Below are 20,099 nucleotides of genomic sequence, written 5' to 3' on the forward strand. Positions count from 1 at the left end.
ACACGAGTGAGATTTTAAACAACTTGTTTTAAGAAGTTTCCTACATTTAAGTGTTGTTTTGTGCAACAATCGGAGGTAATACGTCCTCATTTTGAATAATAAGTCAATTTTTATTGGACGCACGTTGAAATAACTTCAATACACCTGCATGTTCTTTTACTTCTAACTCTGTAATGTAAAAAAAAAAAGACTTGGAAACAAGACATTTTTGAGATATGTGAGGACAAAATACCCCCAAAAATGAAACTACAGACTGACACTGGACCCAATCAATATCTGCTTTAATACATCAGCTAATCAAACTAGAGCTGGAGTCAAACACTGAAGAAGCTGCAGTCTATTAATGATTCATCCTCATTCCAGCCGTTTTTACAGTGAAAGAACAGAAACACACTCGACGTACGTGTGTGAATGTGTGTGTGTGTCTGTTTCTGTTCTGTGTGTGTCTGTTTCTGTGTGTGTGTGTGTGTCCATGTCAGAACACACATTTCCTACATATCGGCTGCTTTGTGTGCGCGGCTGGCTACGTGACCTCTCCATTCATCACTCCCCATGGTCAGCTGTCAGCGGAGGGGAAGATGGAAGTAGTAAGTTGGGGCCCTGCGGGCGGGTTGGGTTTCCACTAAGTTGTGTGTGTCTGTGTGTGTGTCTGTGTGTGTGTGTGTGTGTGTGTGTGTGCGGTTGGATATCGATGTCACCAACTACTCAAACAAGTGAAGATCCCCCGGTCAATCTGGGCCGGGGGATGCCTTTACCTCGCCGCCTCTCAGGTTCACGCTCTGACTGTCCGCTATTGGGTCATTGTCTCACTCGGCGTGTGTGGGGTCAGTATTTTCCACTATCCACTCCACACTGGGAGGGGTGTGTGTGTGTGTGTGTGTGTGTGTGTGTGTGTGTGTGTCTGTGTGTGTGTGTGAGGGCCATAAATGAAGGAGGGTATCGGTGTCCAGCAGCTTCTTCTTCTTCGGCTGTGAAGGTCGAGGCTTTTTAAAAATGTCACTGCACCTGATGTTTTTTTTAAGTATTATTGAGTTATTATTGATTGATTGAATATCATTCCTTCATTTATTCATTTATCCATCCAGTTCATTCATTCATTCATTTATTCCTTGAGCTCAAATCTTTAATTTTACAGCAATAAAGCTGAGGGGGAAAAAAGGCAGCAGATCTTCACTAGTGTTTGATATTTTTTGCTTAAAGGGATAGTTCAACATCTTGGCAAATTGGCCCATTGCCATAATCCCTATAGTCATAGCAGTAGGTTCATTACCTTTAATTGTCGATGCAAGCTATTTTTAGAACGGCGGAGCAGAGCCGTGAGCTGCTCAGAGCTACGCTACGGAGGCTCATGGGATTTCTCATCAAACTCATCAAATACACAATCCAACAACTCCACAACGCTCTGGTGGACAAGTTGTGAGCTGCACATTCACCACGCTATGAGATAATAACACAACGTTACCACACAGAGTTGTTTTAGAGGGAAATACAGAGACTGTTGATGAAAAAACTGTCCCTGAAGGCAACGTGCATCAGCGGTTTTGCATGTATTTCCCTCTAAAACAACTCTGTGTGGTAACGTTGTGTTATTATCTCATAGCGTGGTGAATGTGCAGCTCACAACTTGTCCACCAGAGCGTTGTGGAGTTGTTGGATTGTGTATTTGATGAGTTTGATGAGGCAAACCGAGAAATCCCATGAGCCTCCGTAGCGTAGCTCTGAGCGGCTCACGGCTCTGCTCCGCCGTTCTAAAAATAGCTTGCACCGACAATTAAAGGTAACAAACCTACTGCTATGACTATAGGGATTATGGCAATGGGCCAATTTGCCAAAATGTTGAACTATCCCTTTAAAAGATCGACTTTAATTCGTCAATACACTGAGTTAATCGATCATAATGTCGTTCAGCGCCCTCTAGTGGCAGCAGTGATAATGATGGGAGCACAGGAGGAAGTGTGATGAAGAGATAAAGGTGTGTGTCTGTGTGGGTCATTTAATAGGACGTGGTTGTTTTTTGTTGTTTCTTGTTGGTGTTATTAAAGTTTGTCCTGATTGAACTCGGCGTCTGTGAATAAAGGAGCTTCTGTGTGATAAAGGTTGTGAACACCTCGCGGCTAAATCTGCTGTTTTGTAACTTTTGGCTGAAAGAAACGAAACTGAGTCATCGGGTGAAAAACTTGTGAGAACGATGTCAAGTTTTTTTTTTCAAGTTTTGGGTTTCTTCTTTTTCTTTTTCTCCTTGTTGTTGTTATTCTTCTGGTTCTTTTTCTTCTTGTTCTTGTTGTTGTTCTTCTTTCTGTTTGAATGAAGTGATGGGGAAGAGTCCATAAGTTAGAGGAGTCATATATATATATATATATATATATATATTATATCAAACAAAAATCGCCCTTTTTTCCCATTTTAGTTTAATTATCAGTTCATAAATCGTCGTCAGAGACTCATTGCTTCAGTTTTTTGAGGTGTGAACTGACGGACATCTCACTGGCTTCATGAACTAGAAGCTCAGACCTCCTCTTCCTCCTCCTCCTCCTCCTCCTCCTGCTGTGTGCACGGTGGTCACAACCACCACACTCCGGTCGGTCAAGAGAAAAGACATAATTGATCACTAATTGATCAATTATTTATGTATCAATGAGGATTTCTGGTTATTTTTAGTTGTAAAAGCCACGTTACCGCGACACAAGTGAGATTTTAACCCTTTTTATAGATGGAAAAACAACTTGTTTTGAGATGTTTCCTACATTTAAGAGTCGTTTTGTGCAGCAATCAGAGATAATACGTCCTCATTTTGAATAATAAGTCCATTTTTATTGGAGATTTTTGTTTTTATTTTATTGGAGATTTTTATCAGAGACTCATTGCTTCAGTTTTTTGAGGTGTGAACTGACGGAGATCTCACTGGCTTCATGAACTAGAAGCTCAGACCTCCTCTTCCTCCTCCTCCTCCTCCTCCTCCTCCTCCTCCTCCTCCTGCTGTAGTTAGCGTGGTGTCGTGCTAACGCGGCGGCGCCAACAGAGTGTGTTTTGTTGCGCGGCCGTGGCCCGGAGCCTCTGGTGCTGCCATAGTGGACTCAGTATCTGGGCCACTGGTCCTGACATGAATAAAAAAAAATTAAAAAAAAAGAAGGACATTGTTCTGGCCTCGTCTCTCTTCTCCGATCATTTCCCCTTCATGCCTCACCCCCCCTCCGGCTGTTTGGGTCTTCACTTCAGTCAGTGACATCTTTTTTCATGAAAGGGACCAAAGGGAGGAGGAGGAGGAGGAGGAGGAGGAGGAGGAGGAGGAGGAGGAGGAGGAGGATTGACCGATGGAGCGAGGGGATGGAGGGAGGACAGGACAGGAAAGAGGGAGGAACTCGGCTTCCTTGTGAGTTTTCTGTCACGAGGGAGGTGTATTTATAGGACTCAGACACTTAAGATGCCACTTTTTCTTTTTCTTTTTTCTTTTTTTACACCAGTGACTGGAGCAAAAACAAGCATTTACTTCTTCTCTGTTGCCCCCCTCCTCTTCCTCCCCCTCCCCCTCCTCCTCCTCCTCCTCCTCCTCCTCACCCAAACCCTCTTCATCTCCCTCTTCTCTCCTTCTGGGGGTATTTTTAGAGCCGCTGTCCTCCCCTCACCCCTCTGTGAGTAAATCAAGGATCAAGGGTGCGTATACTCCTTCAGTTTCAGAGCTCGCCCCTCGTTCCTCCTCGGCCTGGCAGAACGGAGAGAGGACAGAGGTGGAACAGCTGTTGTTTGGAGACCTCTTCCTCCTCCTCTTCCTCCTCCTCCTCCTCCTCCTCCTCCTCCTCCTCGCTCCTAGAATAAATGTTTTAGTCCAGCAGCATTAGGAGAGCAGGCTTTGATTACAGCAGCTCCAGTGTAAGATCACCCCGCTGCTGTCTGAGTATCAGTGTTGTGGTGCAGCAGTCGTCACTGCCGGCCCCGGCCCGGCCGCCTCATTTTGCCGAGTGCGTGTTTGGCGCGATCGCCTGCTCTCTCCATCAGGAAGAGCTGCTCGCACTCTGGTTGGATGCTTTTATGGTTGATTAGTTTTGGCTAAAAGAGGAGGAGGAGGAGGAGAGGAGGGTGTGATGCAGGTCAGAGGCTGAGTGGAGTGAGAGGAGTCATGTGGCCGACGCCTGCCACATGTAGAAAAAGACATTTTATTGTTTCTGGTTTTTTATTCCACATGTGTGAAACAGTTGTGCAAAAAAAAAAAAAAGAAAAGAAAAGATCTGCAGCAGCTCTCAGGCCTGCGATCGTCTTCTCTGTCCGTCCCTCTGTCCGTCCCTCTGTCCGTCCTGGACTGTCAGCACCAGATGCTGCGGCTGCGACTCAGACAAAGGACATCCAGTTTAATAAAAGTCTCTAACGTGACGTCGTCCCGACAGCTGCTGCTGGTGAAGACATGATCTCTGAGTCGGCGTCTCCTCAACCTGCAGACTCAGGACTTTAAGCTTCATGTTTACGTGCTTTTACTTTCACATCTGTCGTTGTGAGTGATGATTGTGCAGGTTGGATCTGTTTCTACAGATGCTTATAGGAGGATTTCCACCTTAACTCAGCTCCATGTGTCCCTTATCTCCAGCTCCAGAGTCCTAGTTCTGGTTAGATCAGTGTCTTGTAACTAGTTCCAGGGAGAATGGAGCGTGTCTTGGCTGAAAACCAACCTTGTGTCCCAGCTCTCGTCTCCATGGCGACACCGCTACACAAATATTTGTTCTGAGACTGAAGAACATGACTTTTTTAGTCAATGTATATGTTCAAATTAGGGCCAATGGCGTGAATTTGTGGAAATATTGTTGAGAAATTTCTGGAAAAAAGACTTTTTTAGAAAAAAGTGCTGAAAATTTTCATAAAAAAAAAAAGATTAAAAAAAAAAATTCTAGAAAAAGGTGGTAAGAATACAAACATTTCTCAAAAAAGAGGTAACATTTTCAAAAAGTTTTTTAATTTTTTTAAAGAAAATGGTAAAATTTCTCAAAAAAAAGTTTAAAGAAAAATCTAGAAATAGTGGTTACATTTCTATAAAAAAAAGGAAAAAAAAACTTTAAGAACCACTGAAATCAATGACTAGTAACTAGTTCCAGGGAGGATGGAGCGTCTCTTGGCTGAAAACCAACCTTGTAAGATCAGAGCCTCCGACCCGGTGTCCCAGCTCTCGTCTCCATGGCGACACCGCCACACAAATGTAACGCGCTAACCCGTAACCCGTAATCTCTTGTTAGGACTACACAGATATCACCATGGTGACATGGTAGATGATAAATAACCTTATCCACCGCTCCATGGATTCATTTCTCACCGGCTTCGTTGTTGAAAACAAACGCACATGGAGGAGAGGAGGGTTAGAGACAGGATTTGTTGAGTTCCCCTTTAAAGTTGAACATTCATCTACATCACTACTGCGTCAATGGCAGGTTGAGTCGTGACTTTTTTCTTTATCCAGTTGATTCTGGAGAGAAAACAGATCAACTGTGACTCTGGTGTCACGATCACGCGACGACACGAGAGGCTCAAACCGTCCAGTGACGTGAGTCTCACGCTGCTGGATGGAAATGTCAAGCGTTGGTAATTCATTTTCATTGTTGCATAACTTTTGCATGCGACAGCAGGAAGTTGGAAAGTTTTCAGTTTTCCTCAACTTCCTGCTTGTTCCTTGAATGCATCTTTGAGGACTTTTTTTAAGCATCAAAACTGCAACAATCAGAGACACTTCGTCCTTTGGGAAAATAGTGACCACCACCCTCACCTCCTCCTCTCCACGCTCCGCAGCAGGCCTCTGTTACATGGTGTGTGTGTTTGTGTGTGTGTGTGTGTGTGGCGTCCAGCTGAAAACTCCGGGTCTGCTCGTCTTTTCCCACGCTGCCTCTGTGGGCCGGCGTCAGCTGACCTGGTTCTGGTCGGAGGCGCGTTAATGCGTTGATAAGCTGCTGCGTCTGACTGGGTGATCGATTGTGGACGCTGACGTACTGACGCTGCTGCTGCTGCTGCTGCTGCTGCTGCTGCTGCTGCTGCTGCTGCTGCTGCTGCTGCTGCTGTTTTACTTGTGCAGAGTGTGTGTGTGGACGACAGACGGGACAGAAACCTACAAGTCGATGCAAAGTCATGTTAAACAAACAAACATGTTGTCATCATGTTTCCTACGGTTACACGATCGGAAAAATGAATCGATAATGAAACTAATAGTCAGCTGCAGTCGTGTCATTATGATGCATCTATACCAGGTTAATGACAGGGACCAGGGACGGCGGCTGCTGCTGCTGCTGTGGTTCTGGAGGTAGAACATCAAATCCTTGTAATCACAGGGTCGGCGGTTCGATTCCTGGCTCCGCTCGTCCTTGAGCAAGACACCAAATCACAGACTCGCTCCTGACTGCTGCTGATCTACGACCGAAACAAAAGACTCAGTGTGAAGTGCAGCAGCCACACAGACGCACACATATGTCTATTTACGGTGTGTTTGTGTCTTCTAATGTGTGTGTGTGTGTGTGTGTGTGTGTGTGTGTGTGTGTGTGTGTGTGTGTGAGGCAGAGCTAATGAAATGCATGCGTCTTGAGCGCGGAGGTGAGCAAGACACATGATTATTTTGAGGACTGAGACTGGATACAGTGATGGTCTTGGAAATGGTCTCACATTGGTTTGGTCTTGATCTAGCCCCCTCAAAGCCTTTGTCTTGATTACAACACTACTTAAAGGACAGTTCCGGGCAAATTCAACTCAGGGCTGTATTTTCCTAACATTTTAGGTGTAAAAGAAGGAATCTGAAGATTTCCAGTTTAATTGCTCCTGTTTTGCGGTAGTTGTGTCTGTCCCCGCATCGCCACGGCAGCGATGAATGGGAGCGGATTGAAGTTCCGCTGCTTAGGCTGTTTCCATCCCTCAAAGCTGCATTTTTTTTTACCACAGACAGCGTCAGATGGCGACTCAAACATGCACCCAGAAGTTTATTTACTTCAAGCAAGTCAAGAGTTGATATTCATGTGTTTATGACACAAACGGGAGCTTCCGACTGCACATGAACACACCGAGCGTCAACTTAGACTTTGAATTAGATCTAGTTTTACAAACATGTCGGCTTGCTTGAAGTAAATAAACTTCTCAGTGCATGTTTGAGTCTCCATCTGATGCTGTCTGTGGAAAAAAATTGGCGGCTTTGAGGGATGTAAACAGCCTAAGCAGCAGAACTTCAATCCACTCCCATTCATTGCTGCCGTGGCGATGCGGGGACAGACACAACTACCGCAAAACAGGAGCAATTAAACTGAAAATCAGATCAGAAATCAGATTCCTTCTTTTAGACCTAAATTTGCCCGGAATTGTCCTTTAAAGCATGTTATTACACACACTGAGCAGCTTAATCTCCCTCTTGACTTGCAGTAGTGGTTCTCTGGGCTAATGGAGATCAGCTGGACCTCACTGAGAGACAGAGAGGTGGAGGTTGGAGACGACCAAACCCTTCATTGTTCCTCTGTTTGTTTCTCTGTAATATCTCATCTCCGTCTTGTTTATCTTGTCTCTCTCCGCCCGTAGCTACATATTTGGTGCGTTAGAAATCTTTCTGCTGCTCCCGTTAGCTTGTTTTTGCTATAGCTTTGAGGCTGCGCTCACACCTACAGTTTGTTTGGTTTGGAGTGGGGAAACATGCTTGTGTTGTATTTTTCTGTGTTTGGCTCATTCGGGCTCCCGACTGGGAAGCTCGTCTTTCCCATGGTGCACGAAGGCCTCGGCCCCGTTTCCAGACTTCTACTTCTACTTCTTGTTCTTCTTGTTCTTCTGTGCTTCTTCTTAATAACGTGACTGTCGTTCTTCCAGTGGACAAATAAACCAAATGCTGCAAACACTCTGGGCTTTAACACTCTCTCTGACTCATCATCTGGCTGCAGTGAAAGTATGTTGGAGAAGTCAAACAGGGCAAATCTGATGGAAAGTCTCCCAAACAAGTACAACTACCACACTCCTCCTCCTCCTCCTCCTCCTCCTCCTCCTCCTCCTCCTCTTGGTGTCGTGCAGTCTGATGTAACCGTCCTCCTCTCCAGAGGGAATGGGTGAAGGTTCATCAGAGGTTTCTCAACACATCTGGCATCACAACGTTTCCCAACGTCCCACTTCATGTAGAAACTCCTCAAACACTCTCTCTCACACACTGGATCGACAAACCTGTGTGAGATGACTCATTAGGGCTTTTATCGTGGAGTTCAACACTGTACCCACGACGTTGTTCACTGCTGAGATTTGGCAAAAAGAACTGCAGCTTCAGACGCAGAGGAGAGCAGGAGATGAGCAGCAGGGTGGAGAAGAGGGATTGAAGTTTAAAAACAAACTTTATTAGGAGGAGAAAGTGAAGGTGAAGAGATGAACTCAGACCAGCTGGGACCTGCAGACAGTTTGACTTTGCAATGACAACCTGTATGTGACGTGTTCAGCTCCTGTTCAACATGCATTTGAATTGTTTTTGCATCATCATAACCATGTTCATACCTCTCATCAATAACCATATCGATAATAACTGATCACCTGTGGCTGCAAGATGTCGATAGAGAGGAAGTGACGAGATTCAGATTCAGATTTAGATTCTTCAACTTGTCTCAACTCAAAGTCCGCTTGTCGTTGGTTTGTTCTGGAGCTTTCAGCAGCGTCACAAAGTCTGAGTCAGCTGATCTGTTATCTGCTGAGTCGCCATGGGGACGTCTGTTGTTCTCGGTTCGTTTAGGTGAAATTGACATTCATTCATAACCTTTATTTAAACTCAGAGACATATTGAGGAGCAACCTCATTTACAATACAGCCGAGATGAAACACAAAACATATAAGGACAGAAGACAAAACAATTGAGACATACATAAATATTCAGACATAACAAACATACAGTACATAAGCATAACTTGAATACATAAGTGTAGTTAAAAGCAGGAACAGTTAGAGGTCAAATATGATGTAGCCTAATTATGGATTTAAATCGCCCTATTGGTAAAAGTGAGGTAAGTTTCAGATGATTTTGCGTAGAGTTACAGGTTGTAGGTGCAACAGTAAGAGAAACTGGTCCTTCCAAGTTCAGTGTTGACAGAGGGAACCTGCAGTGTGAGCCGGTCTGTTGAGCGTGTGCGATAGAGACCTGCATTAAATCATTTCTGTTGATGGAAACCATTTGATTTGATGAGAAGCTGCTTCAGTCAGTGTTAAAGCTCAGCAGGAAACACACCTGACTTCCTGTTCATGGTCTGAACGAAGCACATGTATGAACTTTCTGAACATGCAGAAGAAATCTACACGTATGAATCCAGTGTGTGTGACTGTGTGTGCGTGTGTGTGTGCTCAGGTGGGTCAGTTAAAGTCACTTTCCCAGCAGCTTTTAGCTCGTTGTCTCTGCAGGAAAAATGAGTCTGTGCTGCAGCATCTTTAGGCCTGATATGAGAGAGGAGGAATGAAGGGAGGAAAAGAGAGAAAGATGGAGGTGAAGTGGAGGAGGAGTGGATGGATTAAAGAGCGTTTACATCAGTGCTCTTGTTGTGAGCTCACGGCTGCTTCAGGTGTCGACTCTTTTCTCTGAATCGGCGGCGTCTTCCAGCTGTTGTTGCACCTCTGTGATCCAATGAGGAAGTTCCTCCACTCCTCTTCTCCTTCTTCCTCCTACATCTGCTGCAGCTTTCAGACGTGTTTTGGTTTTACTAAATCTTCAGGAGAATGGTCTGTTGTTAAAAACCTGGTGGATTTCCCTCGGTGGACTTTTACGGTCATGGCTGCTCTGTCTCTCTGTCTCTCTCTTTGCTTCCACTTCTCTGTGTTTACAGCTCGTTATCGAATCAGCGTCTCCTGCCAAACGCTGTGAGCTCTGCACATGCACAGAGAGGAGGAGGTTTCACTCCATCCATCTCTGCTGCAGCAGTAAATACTGTACAGCCACACTGGACTTTTTGTTTAAAGGATGCAGAGATCGTGTGTTATAGTGCAGATTCCTACTTTTGCTACTTTATTATTCTCATCTTGTCCAAACTGTTTAATCTGAAGGTTTTCTGTTATGAACTCAGATGTTGGAATCAAATGCATGAGAGCACATGACCTCTTCCTCCTCCTCCTCCTCCTCTTCCTCCTCCTCCTCCTCCTCCTCCATGTCTGAGACTAAGATTACAACTGGTAGATGACGACTGATAAGCGAGTGTGTGAGTGTGTGAGTGTAACGGTGGCAGCTGCAGCAGGTTGTAAAGATCTGAGCTGGATGTTGGACTCAGGTTTTATGAGCTGCTCACGTCTCTGAGGTCAGTTTGAAGGATCCTGAATCTGATAAAGAAAGAAAGAACGGAAGATTTCAGATTAAAGAAATCCGTGTATCATTCGTTCTTTCAAAAATCCAAAAATTATGGTTATTTTTGTTATTTGTTCAACACAAAAAATGAATAAAAGTTTTTTTTTTCATATTTCAGTTTTAGGCTCAGATCAAAAATACAAAATGGAAAAACAGGACTGAATTCGATTTGAATATTTAATTGGTCGGTTTGTTTACATGGACCGGAAGTTTGGTACCAAGCATTCGCAAAGATAAGTTAGCGTGCTAGCCGCCACGATTGAGGAAAACATATACCTGGAAAACCCTGCTGATCTTTTATATCTTATAATATAATATGAAACACCAGGTATTTTTTGTTTTTTTGTGTTAAAATAATCAGTCACTTCTTCATTTATGACAATAGAAAGATTGCACGTCTGTCCGTCCTGGGTGAGGGATCCCTCCTCTGTTGCTCACGCTGAGGTTTCTCAGATTTTTCCCTGTTAAAAGGGTTTTCCATGGAGTTTTTCCTCAGTCGATGTGAGGGTCTAAGGACAGAGGATGTTGTTACGATGCCATGTAAAGCCCTTTGGGACAAACTGTTTGTAAAAACTGGCTATACAAATAAAATTGCCTTGCCTTGCCTTACACGGATTAAAAAAAAACATGTGAATAAAAGTTAAATGTGTGTGTGTGTGAGGGTCAACGGTTGGATTTAAGGTGGTATTTTTCCCTTTATTTTTTTGTTGAAAGAACCGGCGTGCATGCTGCTGCTGCTGCTGCTGACTTTCCATAAAGGACTAATTCACAGAATTCCTCCTGCTCGCCGCCGTAACCCGGAGCGACAGAAATAGATTTCCACACCACGCGTTTGGTGTGGGAAAAGTGAATTGGGTCATTTCACCGCCGTCGTCGTCGTTGTGCAGCAGCAGCAGCAGCAGCAGCAGCAGCAGCAGCAGCAGCAGCAGCAGCAGCAGCAGCAGCAGCAGCAGCAGCAGCTCGCTATAAAAAAGAAGCTGATTAGATTAGCTTTGATTAGATCTGCTGTCTGAACGAGGCCTCCTTAGAGAGGAGGAGGAGGAGGAGGAGGAGGAGGAGGTGGTAGTGAGGGTTGGGGGGGGCTTGTTCTGTTAATAACGTGCTAAATTAACCATCCCAGCTCGTCTCTGCCGGGAGCGACATGTTTTATTCATGTCAATAGACGGTGAACAGGTGTGACGTGACAGGTGTTGCTGCTGCTTTTCCCTCCTCATCACAACTCCAGGAAACTTGTTAATTGGGTCTCAGGCTTTTTCTTTTCTTCTCTTTTCTTTTCTTTTTTTAAATCATTAACTATTCCCTGCTGCTGCTGCCAGTTTTCAATTAAAGGACCATTCCTCTCTACGAGTCACAAGTTATTTTTTTATATTTTCTATATTTATTGTGGTGTTTTTTGTTTCTTCATCTTCTTTTTCTGTTGTTGGTGGTCAGTTCTGTTGGTTTCTAGCTAAATAAGCCCTAAATAAATATGACAGACACTGACTTCACTGATCAATGACTATTAGAAAAAAAAACAACAGGGAGTTAATGATAATCAGAGAGTCTGATGACGGATTAATCATTAAAGTCGTGTGGAAAACGACGCTCCAGCATTTTCTGGTTTTAAAATGAAGAAGGCACATTAACAATAATGATGATAATAACCTTTAGTTCTATAGCACCAAGTTACAAAGTGATGTCCAGACCCTTAAAACTAATACAGACCCATCCAATGGAAATATAAAGTTAAACCCTGTGGCCCATGGGATTTATAACTGAAAAGAAAAATTACAATATAAAAAGAAAAACAAAGATGAACATGAAAGTGATGTTTAGTTCAGTCGCTGCAGTTTAAAGCAGCAAAATATTATATAATATACCAACAGAAAGTTTGATGTCAGATGGATTTTTGTTGGAGCTTGTGAAGATCAAACCTGTTTAAGTGATTTAACAGCGTCTCTGCACAATAATGACACCTTTTTTTAATCTTTTCCAAACAGATTTTAGCTTCTGCAATTTGGATTTTGTGATTGTGAACTGTGATTTTGATCATATTTTGACCTGTTTCTCCAGATTATTACTGTGATATTATCGGTAACCAGTGTGTGGTTTTGTGTTTCTATCATTCTCTTTTTCTTAAATTAACTTTAGCTTGTGTTTATTGTCATTGCATAAGCATAATAGATTTCATTTGGCAGCAGCAAAACAATTAAAAGAAAGTTAAAAACATAAAGTGCACCAAGGAGTCAATAATGAACTACATAATATAATATACAGTCAAAGCAAAACCAACCGCAGTGACGCTCTCTCTCTCTCAGATATTTCTCTGTCGGTCTGTTATATTTGATTTACAGTCGTAGCACCTGTAATAGACGTGCAGTTGTACTTTAGGGGATGTTTGATTTGTTCACCTCTGTGTCCAGAGCTTCGTCTCCACACGAAGCTCAGAGGAGAAAACTCCAGACGTTGTAGTAACAGCAGAGTAAATGTGATTAGCATGTACAGTGTATTCCCAGCAGTGTGTGTGTGTGTCTGTGTGTGTGTGTGTGTGTGTGTGTGTGTGTGTGTGTGTGTGTGTGTCGCTGGCGGCTGCAGCAGTAATTTATTCATTGAACAGGTGAAGGCGGCGGCGAGGAGGAGGAGTGGGCCGCTCCGCTCTCTCCTCCTAATGAAAACTCAAATCCCTCTGACTCCTGTAAATTGGTTCGGAGGTGTCAAGTGTCTCCCAACACGTCCACACACACACACACACACACACACACACACACACACACACACACACAGTCACACACACAGACACACACACAGTCACAGAGTCGACTCATAAGGTTGTCTCTCTCTCTCTCTCTCTCTCTCTGGTTACCAGTGGCAGTGACATTTAGAATTGATTACAAAAGGAGAAGATTGATTATGATGAAGTCCACTCAGCTCATAAAGCAGTGTTCATGTGTGTGTGTGTGTGTGTGTGTGTGTGGATGAGTCCAGTTTGAAATCTCCGATACGATACTCCTCCGACCACGTTCCGACCCCCTCGTGACCTCACCACCACCTTCTGTCTTATTTTGGTGATGTAACCGCTCCTCGACTCTGATTGGCTCTCGCTCTCGTGATGTCGTAACTTGTCCTCACACTCTCACTGGGAGTGGATGGTTAAAAAAAAAAAAAAAAAAAAATGGGATTGTGAAAATGCTTAAGTGTCTTTTTGGATCGATCGACACCCTCGGGCTGTACACACACACACACACACACACACACACACACACACACACACACAGACCGTGAAATTCACACACGTAATAACATCACAGTGCATGATGAGACTCATTTCAAAATAAAAGCACGCCAAGATAGATAGATAGATAGATAGATAGATAGATAGATAGATAGATAGATAGATACTAGATAGATAGATAGATAGATAGATAGATAGATAGATAGATAGATAGATAGATAGATAGATAGATAGATAGATAGATAGATAGATAGATAGATAGATAGTGTATTTTGTAATTTGAGCTGCATGTTTTGGCATTTCTCAGATAAAATCATTACTTTTGTTTTAGTATATATATATATATAGTATATAATAACGTGACACCAGAAAGAAAAGAAGGAAAGACAGAAAGAAAGAATGAACGAATGAATGAATGAAAGGATGAAAGACAGAAAGACAGATACTGTAGAAAGGATGAATGAAAGAAAGAACTAAAGAAAGAAGGAAAGAAAGAAAGACAGAAAGAAAAGGATGAATGAAAGAACGAAAGAAAGAAAGACAGAAAGAAAGAACAAAAGAAAGAAAGACAGACAGAAACCAATGGAGCTGGTTCAGTTTCTATGAGTTCATCATCTCTTAGTTACTTGAAGTCGTTTCCAGCTCCAGACCTGCTTGGTCTGGATAAATGAATGAAAGAAAGAAAGAAAGAAAGAAAGAAAGAAAGAAAGAAAGAAAGAAAGAAAGAAAGAAAGAAAGAAAGAAAGAAAGAAAGAAAGAAAGAAAGAAAGAATGAATGAATGAAAGACAGAAGGAACGAAAGAAAGAAAGAAAGAAAGAAAGAAAGAAAGAAAGAAAGAAAGAAAAGTAAAAGAAGGAAAGAAAGAAACCAACGGCGCTGGTTCAGTTTCTATGAGTTCATCGTCTCTTAGTTACTTGAAGTCGTTGCAGCTCCAGACCTGCTGCTGCTTCTTCTTGGTCTCTGACTTTTTCCTGGAGGTTTTGACTTTTCCACCTCTGTGACCCCCCCTCCCCTCCTCCCTTCTGCCCCCCCCCCCTCCTCCCCTCTCCCCTCTGCCCCCCCTCCCCTCCTCCCTCAGGACCATAACATCAGCTTTAAAGCACTTTAGCTCTGCACCTTTTTTTGTTTCATGTCTGTGTCCTCTCTCTCTCTCTAATCTCTCCCACCATGTAACCTCCCCTGTAATCTTCCCTCACCCCCTCCTCACCCCCCCCCTCTCCCTGAGTCAGACTCGGGTCATGGGAACTCACAGCTGCTGGTCCGGCCCCATGCCGTTGACAGACAGCGAGCTGCGTCGTTGGTTTGTTTGCTGATGCCCCGTGAAAAAAAAAGAAAAAGAAAAAACAGCTCTGCACCTGAAACAATCCTCAGAACGAGTCTGAGTTGTTTGTTACCGTGGCGATGGACTGGACTGGACTGGACGAGCCGGGGTAGAAGTAGGGCATAGTGTGCCGGCGTGCTGCGCTGCTTTTTTTTTTTTAACACACGATGTCGTGAGAAGTTGTGATGCTGCATCTTCTCACTTTGACCGACGTCGATCTCATGTTCTTCATTTCTGAGCTCAAATCCTCAGCGTCCATCGAAATAACAAGAATATAAGAGTTGGTAAAGGTGGAGTTGTGGAGCTCTGTCTCTCTCTCTCTTTGGTTTATGGGATGCAATTCAATAAGTTCCACATAATTCAAATAGTTGTATGGGTAAATTCAACTCAGGGCTGTATTTTCCTAACATTTTAGGTCTAAAAGAAGGAATCTGAAGATTTTCAGTTTAATTGCTCCTGTTTTGCGGTAGTTGTGTCTGTCCCCGCATCGCCACGGCAGCGATGAATGGGAGCAGATTGAAGTTCCAGTGCTGCTTATAGGCTGTTTACATCCCTCAAAACCGCAATTTTTTTCCCACAGACAGCGTCAGATGGCGACTCAAACATGCACCCAGATTTTTATTTACTTCAAGCAAGTCAAGAGTTGATATTCCTGTGTTTATGACACAAATGGGATCTTCACAAATCTTCAGATTCCTTCTTTTAGACTTAAAATGTTAGGAAAATACAGCCCCGAGTTGAATTTGCCCGGAATCGTCCTTTAAAGGTTCATTTTACAGTGCGAACACCACTTGACTTTAAAATCCTTGTGGACGTTGCAGGAGAGATTTGATTAGAAATCAGTCAATACTGTACGTAACCTGGCCGTGTGTGTGTGTGTGTTGAAATGTGAAGTGTGTGTGTGTTGAAATGTGAAGTGTGTGTGTGTGTGTGTGTGTGTGTGTGTGTGTGTGTGGGTGGTTTCCAGGTGAATGTTTTGTTGAGCAGCTGCACTTGTTAACTGGCCTCAGGTGGAGGGAGGCTAATGAGTGACAGCAGTGTGGGAACACGACTCGTTTTCCCACCGTTGTTCACCTCTTATGCCAAATATGTGTGTGTGCATGTGTGTGTTTGTGTTTCTTAGTGTGTGTATGTCTATGTGTGTGTGTGTGTGTGTGTGTGTTCAAAGTACCTGGCTGTGTGTCTGTTTATGAGTGACGGCAGCTCGGCTCCGTATCTGAGTTTCTGTGTAAACTCCACATCATGTGCACGACTGCATCTTGAAGAAGTGGGCATATCTGAGTTTCAGTAGGAGTGTGTGTGTGTGTGTGTGTGTGTGTGTGTGTGTGTGTGTGTGTTGTGTTTCTGTATTGCTATGCTCTGTGATAACCTCTGCTCTCTCTCTCTTTCTCTCTCTCCTTCCCAGCGTTCCTTCACAGTGATAGTGGAGGCGTGGGACAGGGACAACGGCACACACAGCAACGGTAAGACACAAAGTTACACAAACCTCCCTCTTCTTTTTCTTCTTGCCCCCCAGGTCACACACCGTTGCCCCCCCCCACTCCTCCTTCATGTGTCTTGGTCCCACACTTTAAAGGCTTCACAGTTCCCAGGAGTCCACTTCAGGCTGTTTCAGGTTGTTTGTTGGTGTTGATGCACTGCAAAAAACTCAAAATCTTACCAAGAATATTTGTCTTATTTCTACTCAAAATGTCATTTCTAGTCAAAACTAATCTCATTATACGTAAAATCACATAAAAAGTAGCTTGTTTTTAGACCCTTTTCACTTCTTTCAAGCATATTTTCACTTGAAATAAGTAGAAAAATCTGATAGTGGAGCAAGTTTTTCTTCCTTATCACAAGCACCAAAAACTTGCTTTGACTGGCAGATTTTTCTACTTATTTCAAGTGAAAATGATCTAAAAACAAGTTCATTTTTAGGTGATGAGTCTTATTTGAAGTGGAAAGAGATTAGTTTTGACTAGAAATTAGACATTTTGACAAGAAATAAGACAAATATTCTTGGAAAGATTTTGAGTTTTTGCAGTGTGTTAAGTTGTTTGGTTTGGTCATGTGGTCTGATAGATCAGACCATGGTGGTGTTAAAGGAGCAGAGTCCCCCCCCCAACTTAAACTTTTAGGAGCACAAGCAGAACATTTAGGGGCAACACACCATAAATCAGATTCAGATTCATAATCTAGTGTCTCCAAGGGGATATTAATTTCCACAGTTTGTTACAGACATGCACCAACACACGTACACCACCAAAAATGAACATATACAAATGAAAAAAACATAATCAGACAATGTACAGAATAGGTAAGACAAATATATTGAAAAACAAGTGATGTTTATTCATCGTTTCCCTTCAAAACTTGGTCACATTTGACACAGACTCGTCAAAAAAGTGCATAAAAACAATGAAAAGAGGCTCCAATGAGGTAGTAACAACACTTAACTCCACTTTTGAAATAAAAAATAAACATTTTCTTTGCATCTAAACACAGACTCAAGCTCAAAGTGCATAAAAATACAAAATAATGCCCCAGTGCAGCGTTATCAATATCAATAACGGCAGAGGGGACAAAGCTTTTGACAGATGAGGGTGAAGTGTGGTGGCCATGGGCTTTGAGCAGTGATTAGTGGATGATGGCAGTGTTAATGAGGGCGAGTTGGAAGGCTAATTATGTTTGAACATGTGTGAGTGACACTAAGAAGTTTAATATGTTTGTTATTAAAGGGGCGGCATGCAAAGCAAATATTCACATTTTCTTTTCTCACACATATTTGTCCGTCAGCTGACAGATTCCAGATTCTTTGAGTCGTCCGTTCGACGTTTCACCAGCGTTAAATAGAAAAACCCTGCAGATTGACTCGGTTGCACAAGTAGATGAAAAACTGACTTGCTTCTTCAAATTTTAGGGACAAAATTCTTCCATTCAGGGCCAGACTGGAGCCCTGATGCCATTCACAAAACAGAAGCATTGTTAATCTCACACTTTGAGTTTGGATTCGTTGACATGAACCAACTCTGCAGAACTGTTAATGAGAGAGAGAGACAGAAAGAACGAAGGAAGGTGCTGTTAAAGTCTATGAGTCTATGTTCTCAGATCAGTGAACTGATGCACATCCAACAATGTGTCCAAGAGATGCCAGTGGGTTCGGTTGTAACCTGTCTTCAGCACGCACTCATTTCTCTGGTAAAACGCGGTGTCGTTGGCTTTGTTCTGACTGATTGATCGCTGATTCAATCGATGTGATAAGAGACTTTTTGGTTGATTCAGGACGTTTCAGCGCCAGCTCCTAACAACACTTCCTGTTGTTTGACTGTTGGTTCAGGGTCGACGAGGCTCCAGTTGATCTTAGATTGTTTTTTTTTTAATTGAATCAAATTCTGACATGTGGTTCAGTCTGGTGCCTTTAAAGGAATAGTTCACCAAAAAATGAAATTCATCAGTCATTAGTGACTCACCCTCATGCTGATGAATACGCAAGAGTAGTTTTTTATTCCTCAAAGGTCATCTGGAGACCCGGGAGGCCGGTTCCTAGTCCAACCAAAACTTTATATGAGAGTAATAATAGCGCCCGACACAAAAACGTCCATAAAACTACACAAACACCATTTAATCTTCCTCCACACTGCTCGTCCACTGCAATCAAAGTGTCCTGAAGGGAGATAGTCCAGAGTTTACTGGAAACTACGTCATTTTTACAGCCTAAACAGTCCTGTATTGAATTTGTCTGAGGCGCGTGCACGTCAGAGCGCAATCCAGGACTGTTTAGGCTGTAAAAATGTCCTAAATGACGTAGTTTCCAATAAACTCTGGACTATCTCCCTTCAGGACACTTGGATTGCAGTGGACGAGCAGTGTGGAGGAATATTTCAAGGTTTTTGTGCAGTTTTAAGGACGTTTTTGTGTCAGATGCTATTGACTCATGATGAGGGTGAATTTAATTTTTTTTGGTGAACTATTCCTTTAAGGCCTCCACACATCCAGGTCTTCAGAGCTTCAACTAGAAGTTTACCTCCAAGTTTGATCCTTGTTTCCTGCTCTTGGTCTCAGAGTGAAGCCGCTCAGATCGACTGGAACTCATCGCTCCATCATTTGTTGCATCCTAGATTTTATTTTTTTGCTCCGTCACCATCGTCTTCTCGGCCTCTTCAGGGTCGCCCGTCTGTTTCCACTCCTCTATATTAAGCCTATGAGTGCATTGCCTCGTTAAGCCATTAATTGCAGGCCACAGCGCTCCTTCTCTCTCTCTCTCTCTCTCTCTCCTAATTAGCCTCCCGTCCCGGCAGCTGTCTGGCCACCACACACCACTTCATTATCCTGAACGCTGTGACAGGCCGCTGCCGCCACCGTGCCGCGGTCGGACGCTTTAAGTCTTTGCTTGTTTGACCACCTGTAGATCTGGCAGCGTAGTGTCGGTTTGAAAGTTTTATTAATCCTCCAGGGTTGGTGGGTGGGGGCTCATCGTGTCCCGTCTTGCAGACTTGGACCTGCAGTAACTTCTCGTTGCGTGATCACGGGGGTTTTGATCCATGAATCTGTCAGTGAGTCTGTCAGCAGCCCAGTGAAACCCAAGCTGCTCCGCTCACTGTAAGTCAGACTGGACACGCTAAAAATATCAAACCCTGTGTGAGTGAGTGTGTGTGTGTGTGTGATTAAACGCTCAATCGCTCGTTTGCATCGACTTAACATGTAAACTCGTCGCTAGCGAGAAAACAAAAACCAAAGGTCCGGTGTGAACGCAGCTTTACACATCTGCAAAAACATCTGCATCATGAACACACAGCTACCGTCACCTGATATATATTTTATATCGTTTCCTCCGTCAATCACTCATCAATCCATCAACTCTGTGACAGGCAATTAATCATTCCTTCGGGACGAATAAAGATCTATCTATCTATCTATCTATCTATCTATCTATCTATCTATCTATCTATCTATCTATCTATCTATCTATCTATCTATCTATCTATCTATCTATCTATCTATCTATCTATATATCTATCTATCTATCTATCCTGCTGCAACATACAACTATTGATTGATTGATTATCAACTGATCCGCTGGTGAAACTGACTTAAATCAATTTTATTGAACTGTCAGTCAAAGTTGAACTTTTTATACCATTTAAAATGAAGCTGTTGATCACCTGGAGAATAAATCAAGAGTTGTAACAAACACATCCGAGTATATTACAGTATTATTATTATTTGTTTAAACCTCTTGAGGGAATGTTTTTATGTTTTGACATTTAATCCAGTTGAACTTCTTGTTGAGACT

At 43.1% G+C, this 20,099-nt stretch overlaps 1 protein-coding gene and 1 long non-coding RNA gene across 3 annotated transcripts in view; both read left to right on the forward strand.

Moving 5' to 3' along the window:
• The window catches only part of LOC146963246 (uncharacterized), a 268,846-nt gene that overhangs the window by 32,787 nt on the left and 215,960 nt on the right, over positions 1 to 20,099 (forward strand). The gene's annotated exons all lie outside the window — the stretch shown is intronic.
• The window catches only part of LOC146963247 (protein jagged-2-like), a 66,183-nt gene that overhangs the window by 6,002 nt on the left and 40,082 nt on the right, over positions 1 to 20,099 (forward strand). For both annotated transcript variants that reach the window (XM_085768286.1, XM_085768287.1), the window contains exon 3: positions 16,230 to 16,287. In XM_085768286.1, the coding sequence (XP_085624412.1) occupies positions 16,230 to 16,287 (58 nt within the window). The remainder of the gene's footprint in view (positions 1 to 16,229; positions 16,288 to 20,099) is intronic.

The sequence above is a fragment of the Trachurus japonicus genome, chromosome 22, assembly GCF_045865225.1.
Source record: "Trachurus japonicus isolate A0001 chromosome 22, Traja_1.0".
Lineage (NCBI taxonomy): Eukaryota > Metazoa > Chordata > Actinopteri > Carangiformes > Carangidae > Trachurus > Trachurus japonicus.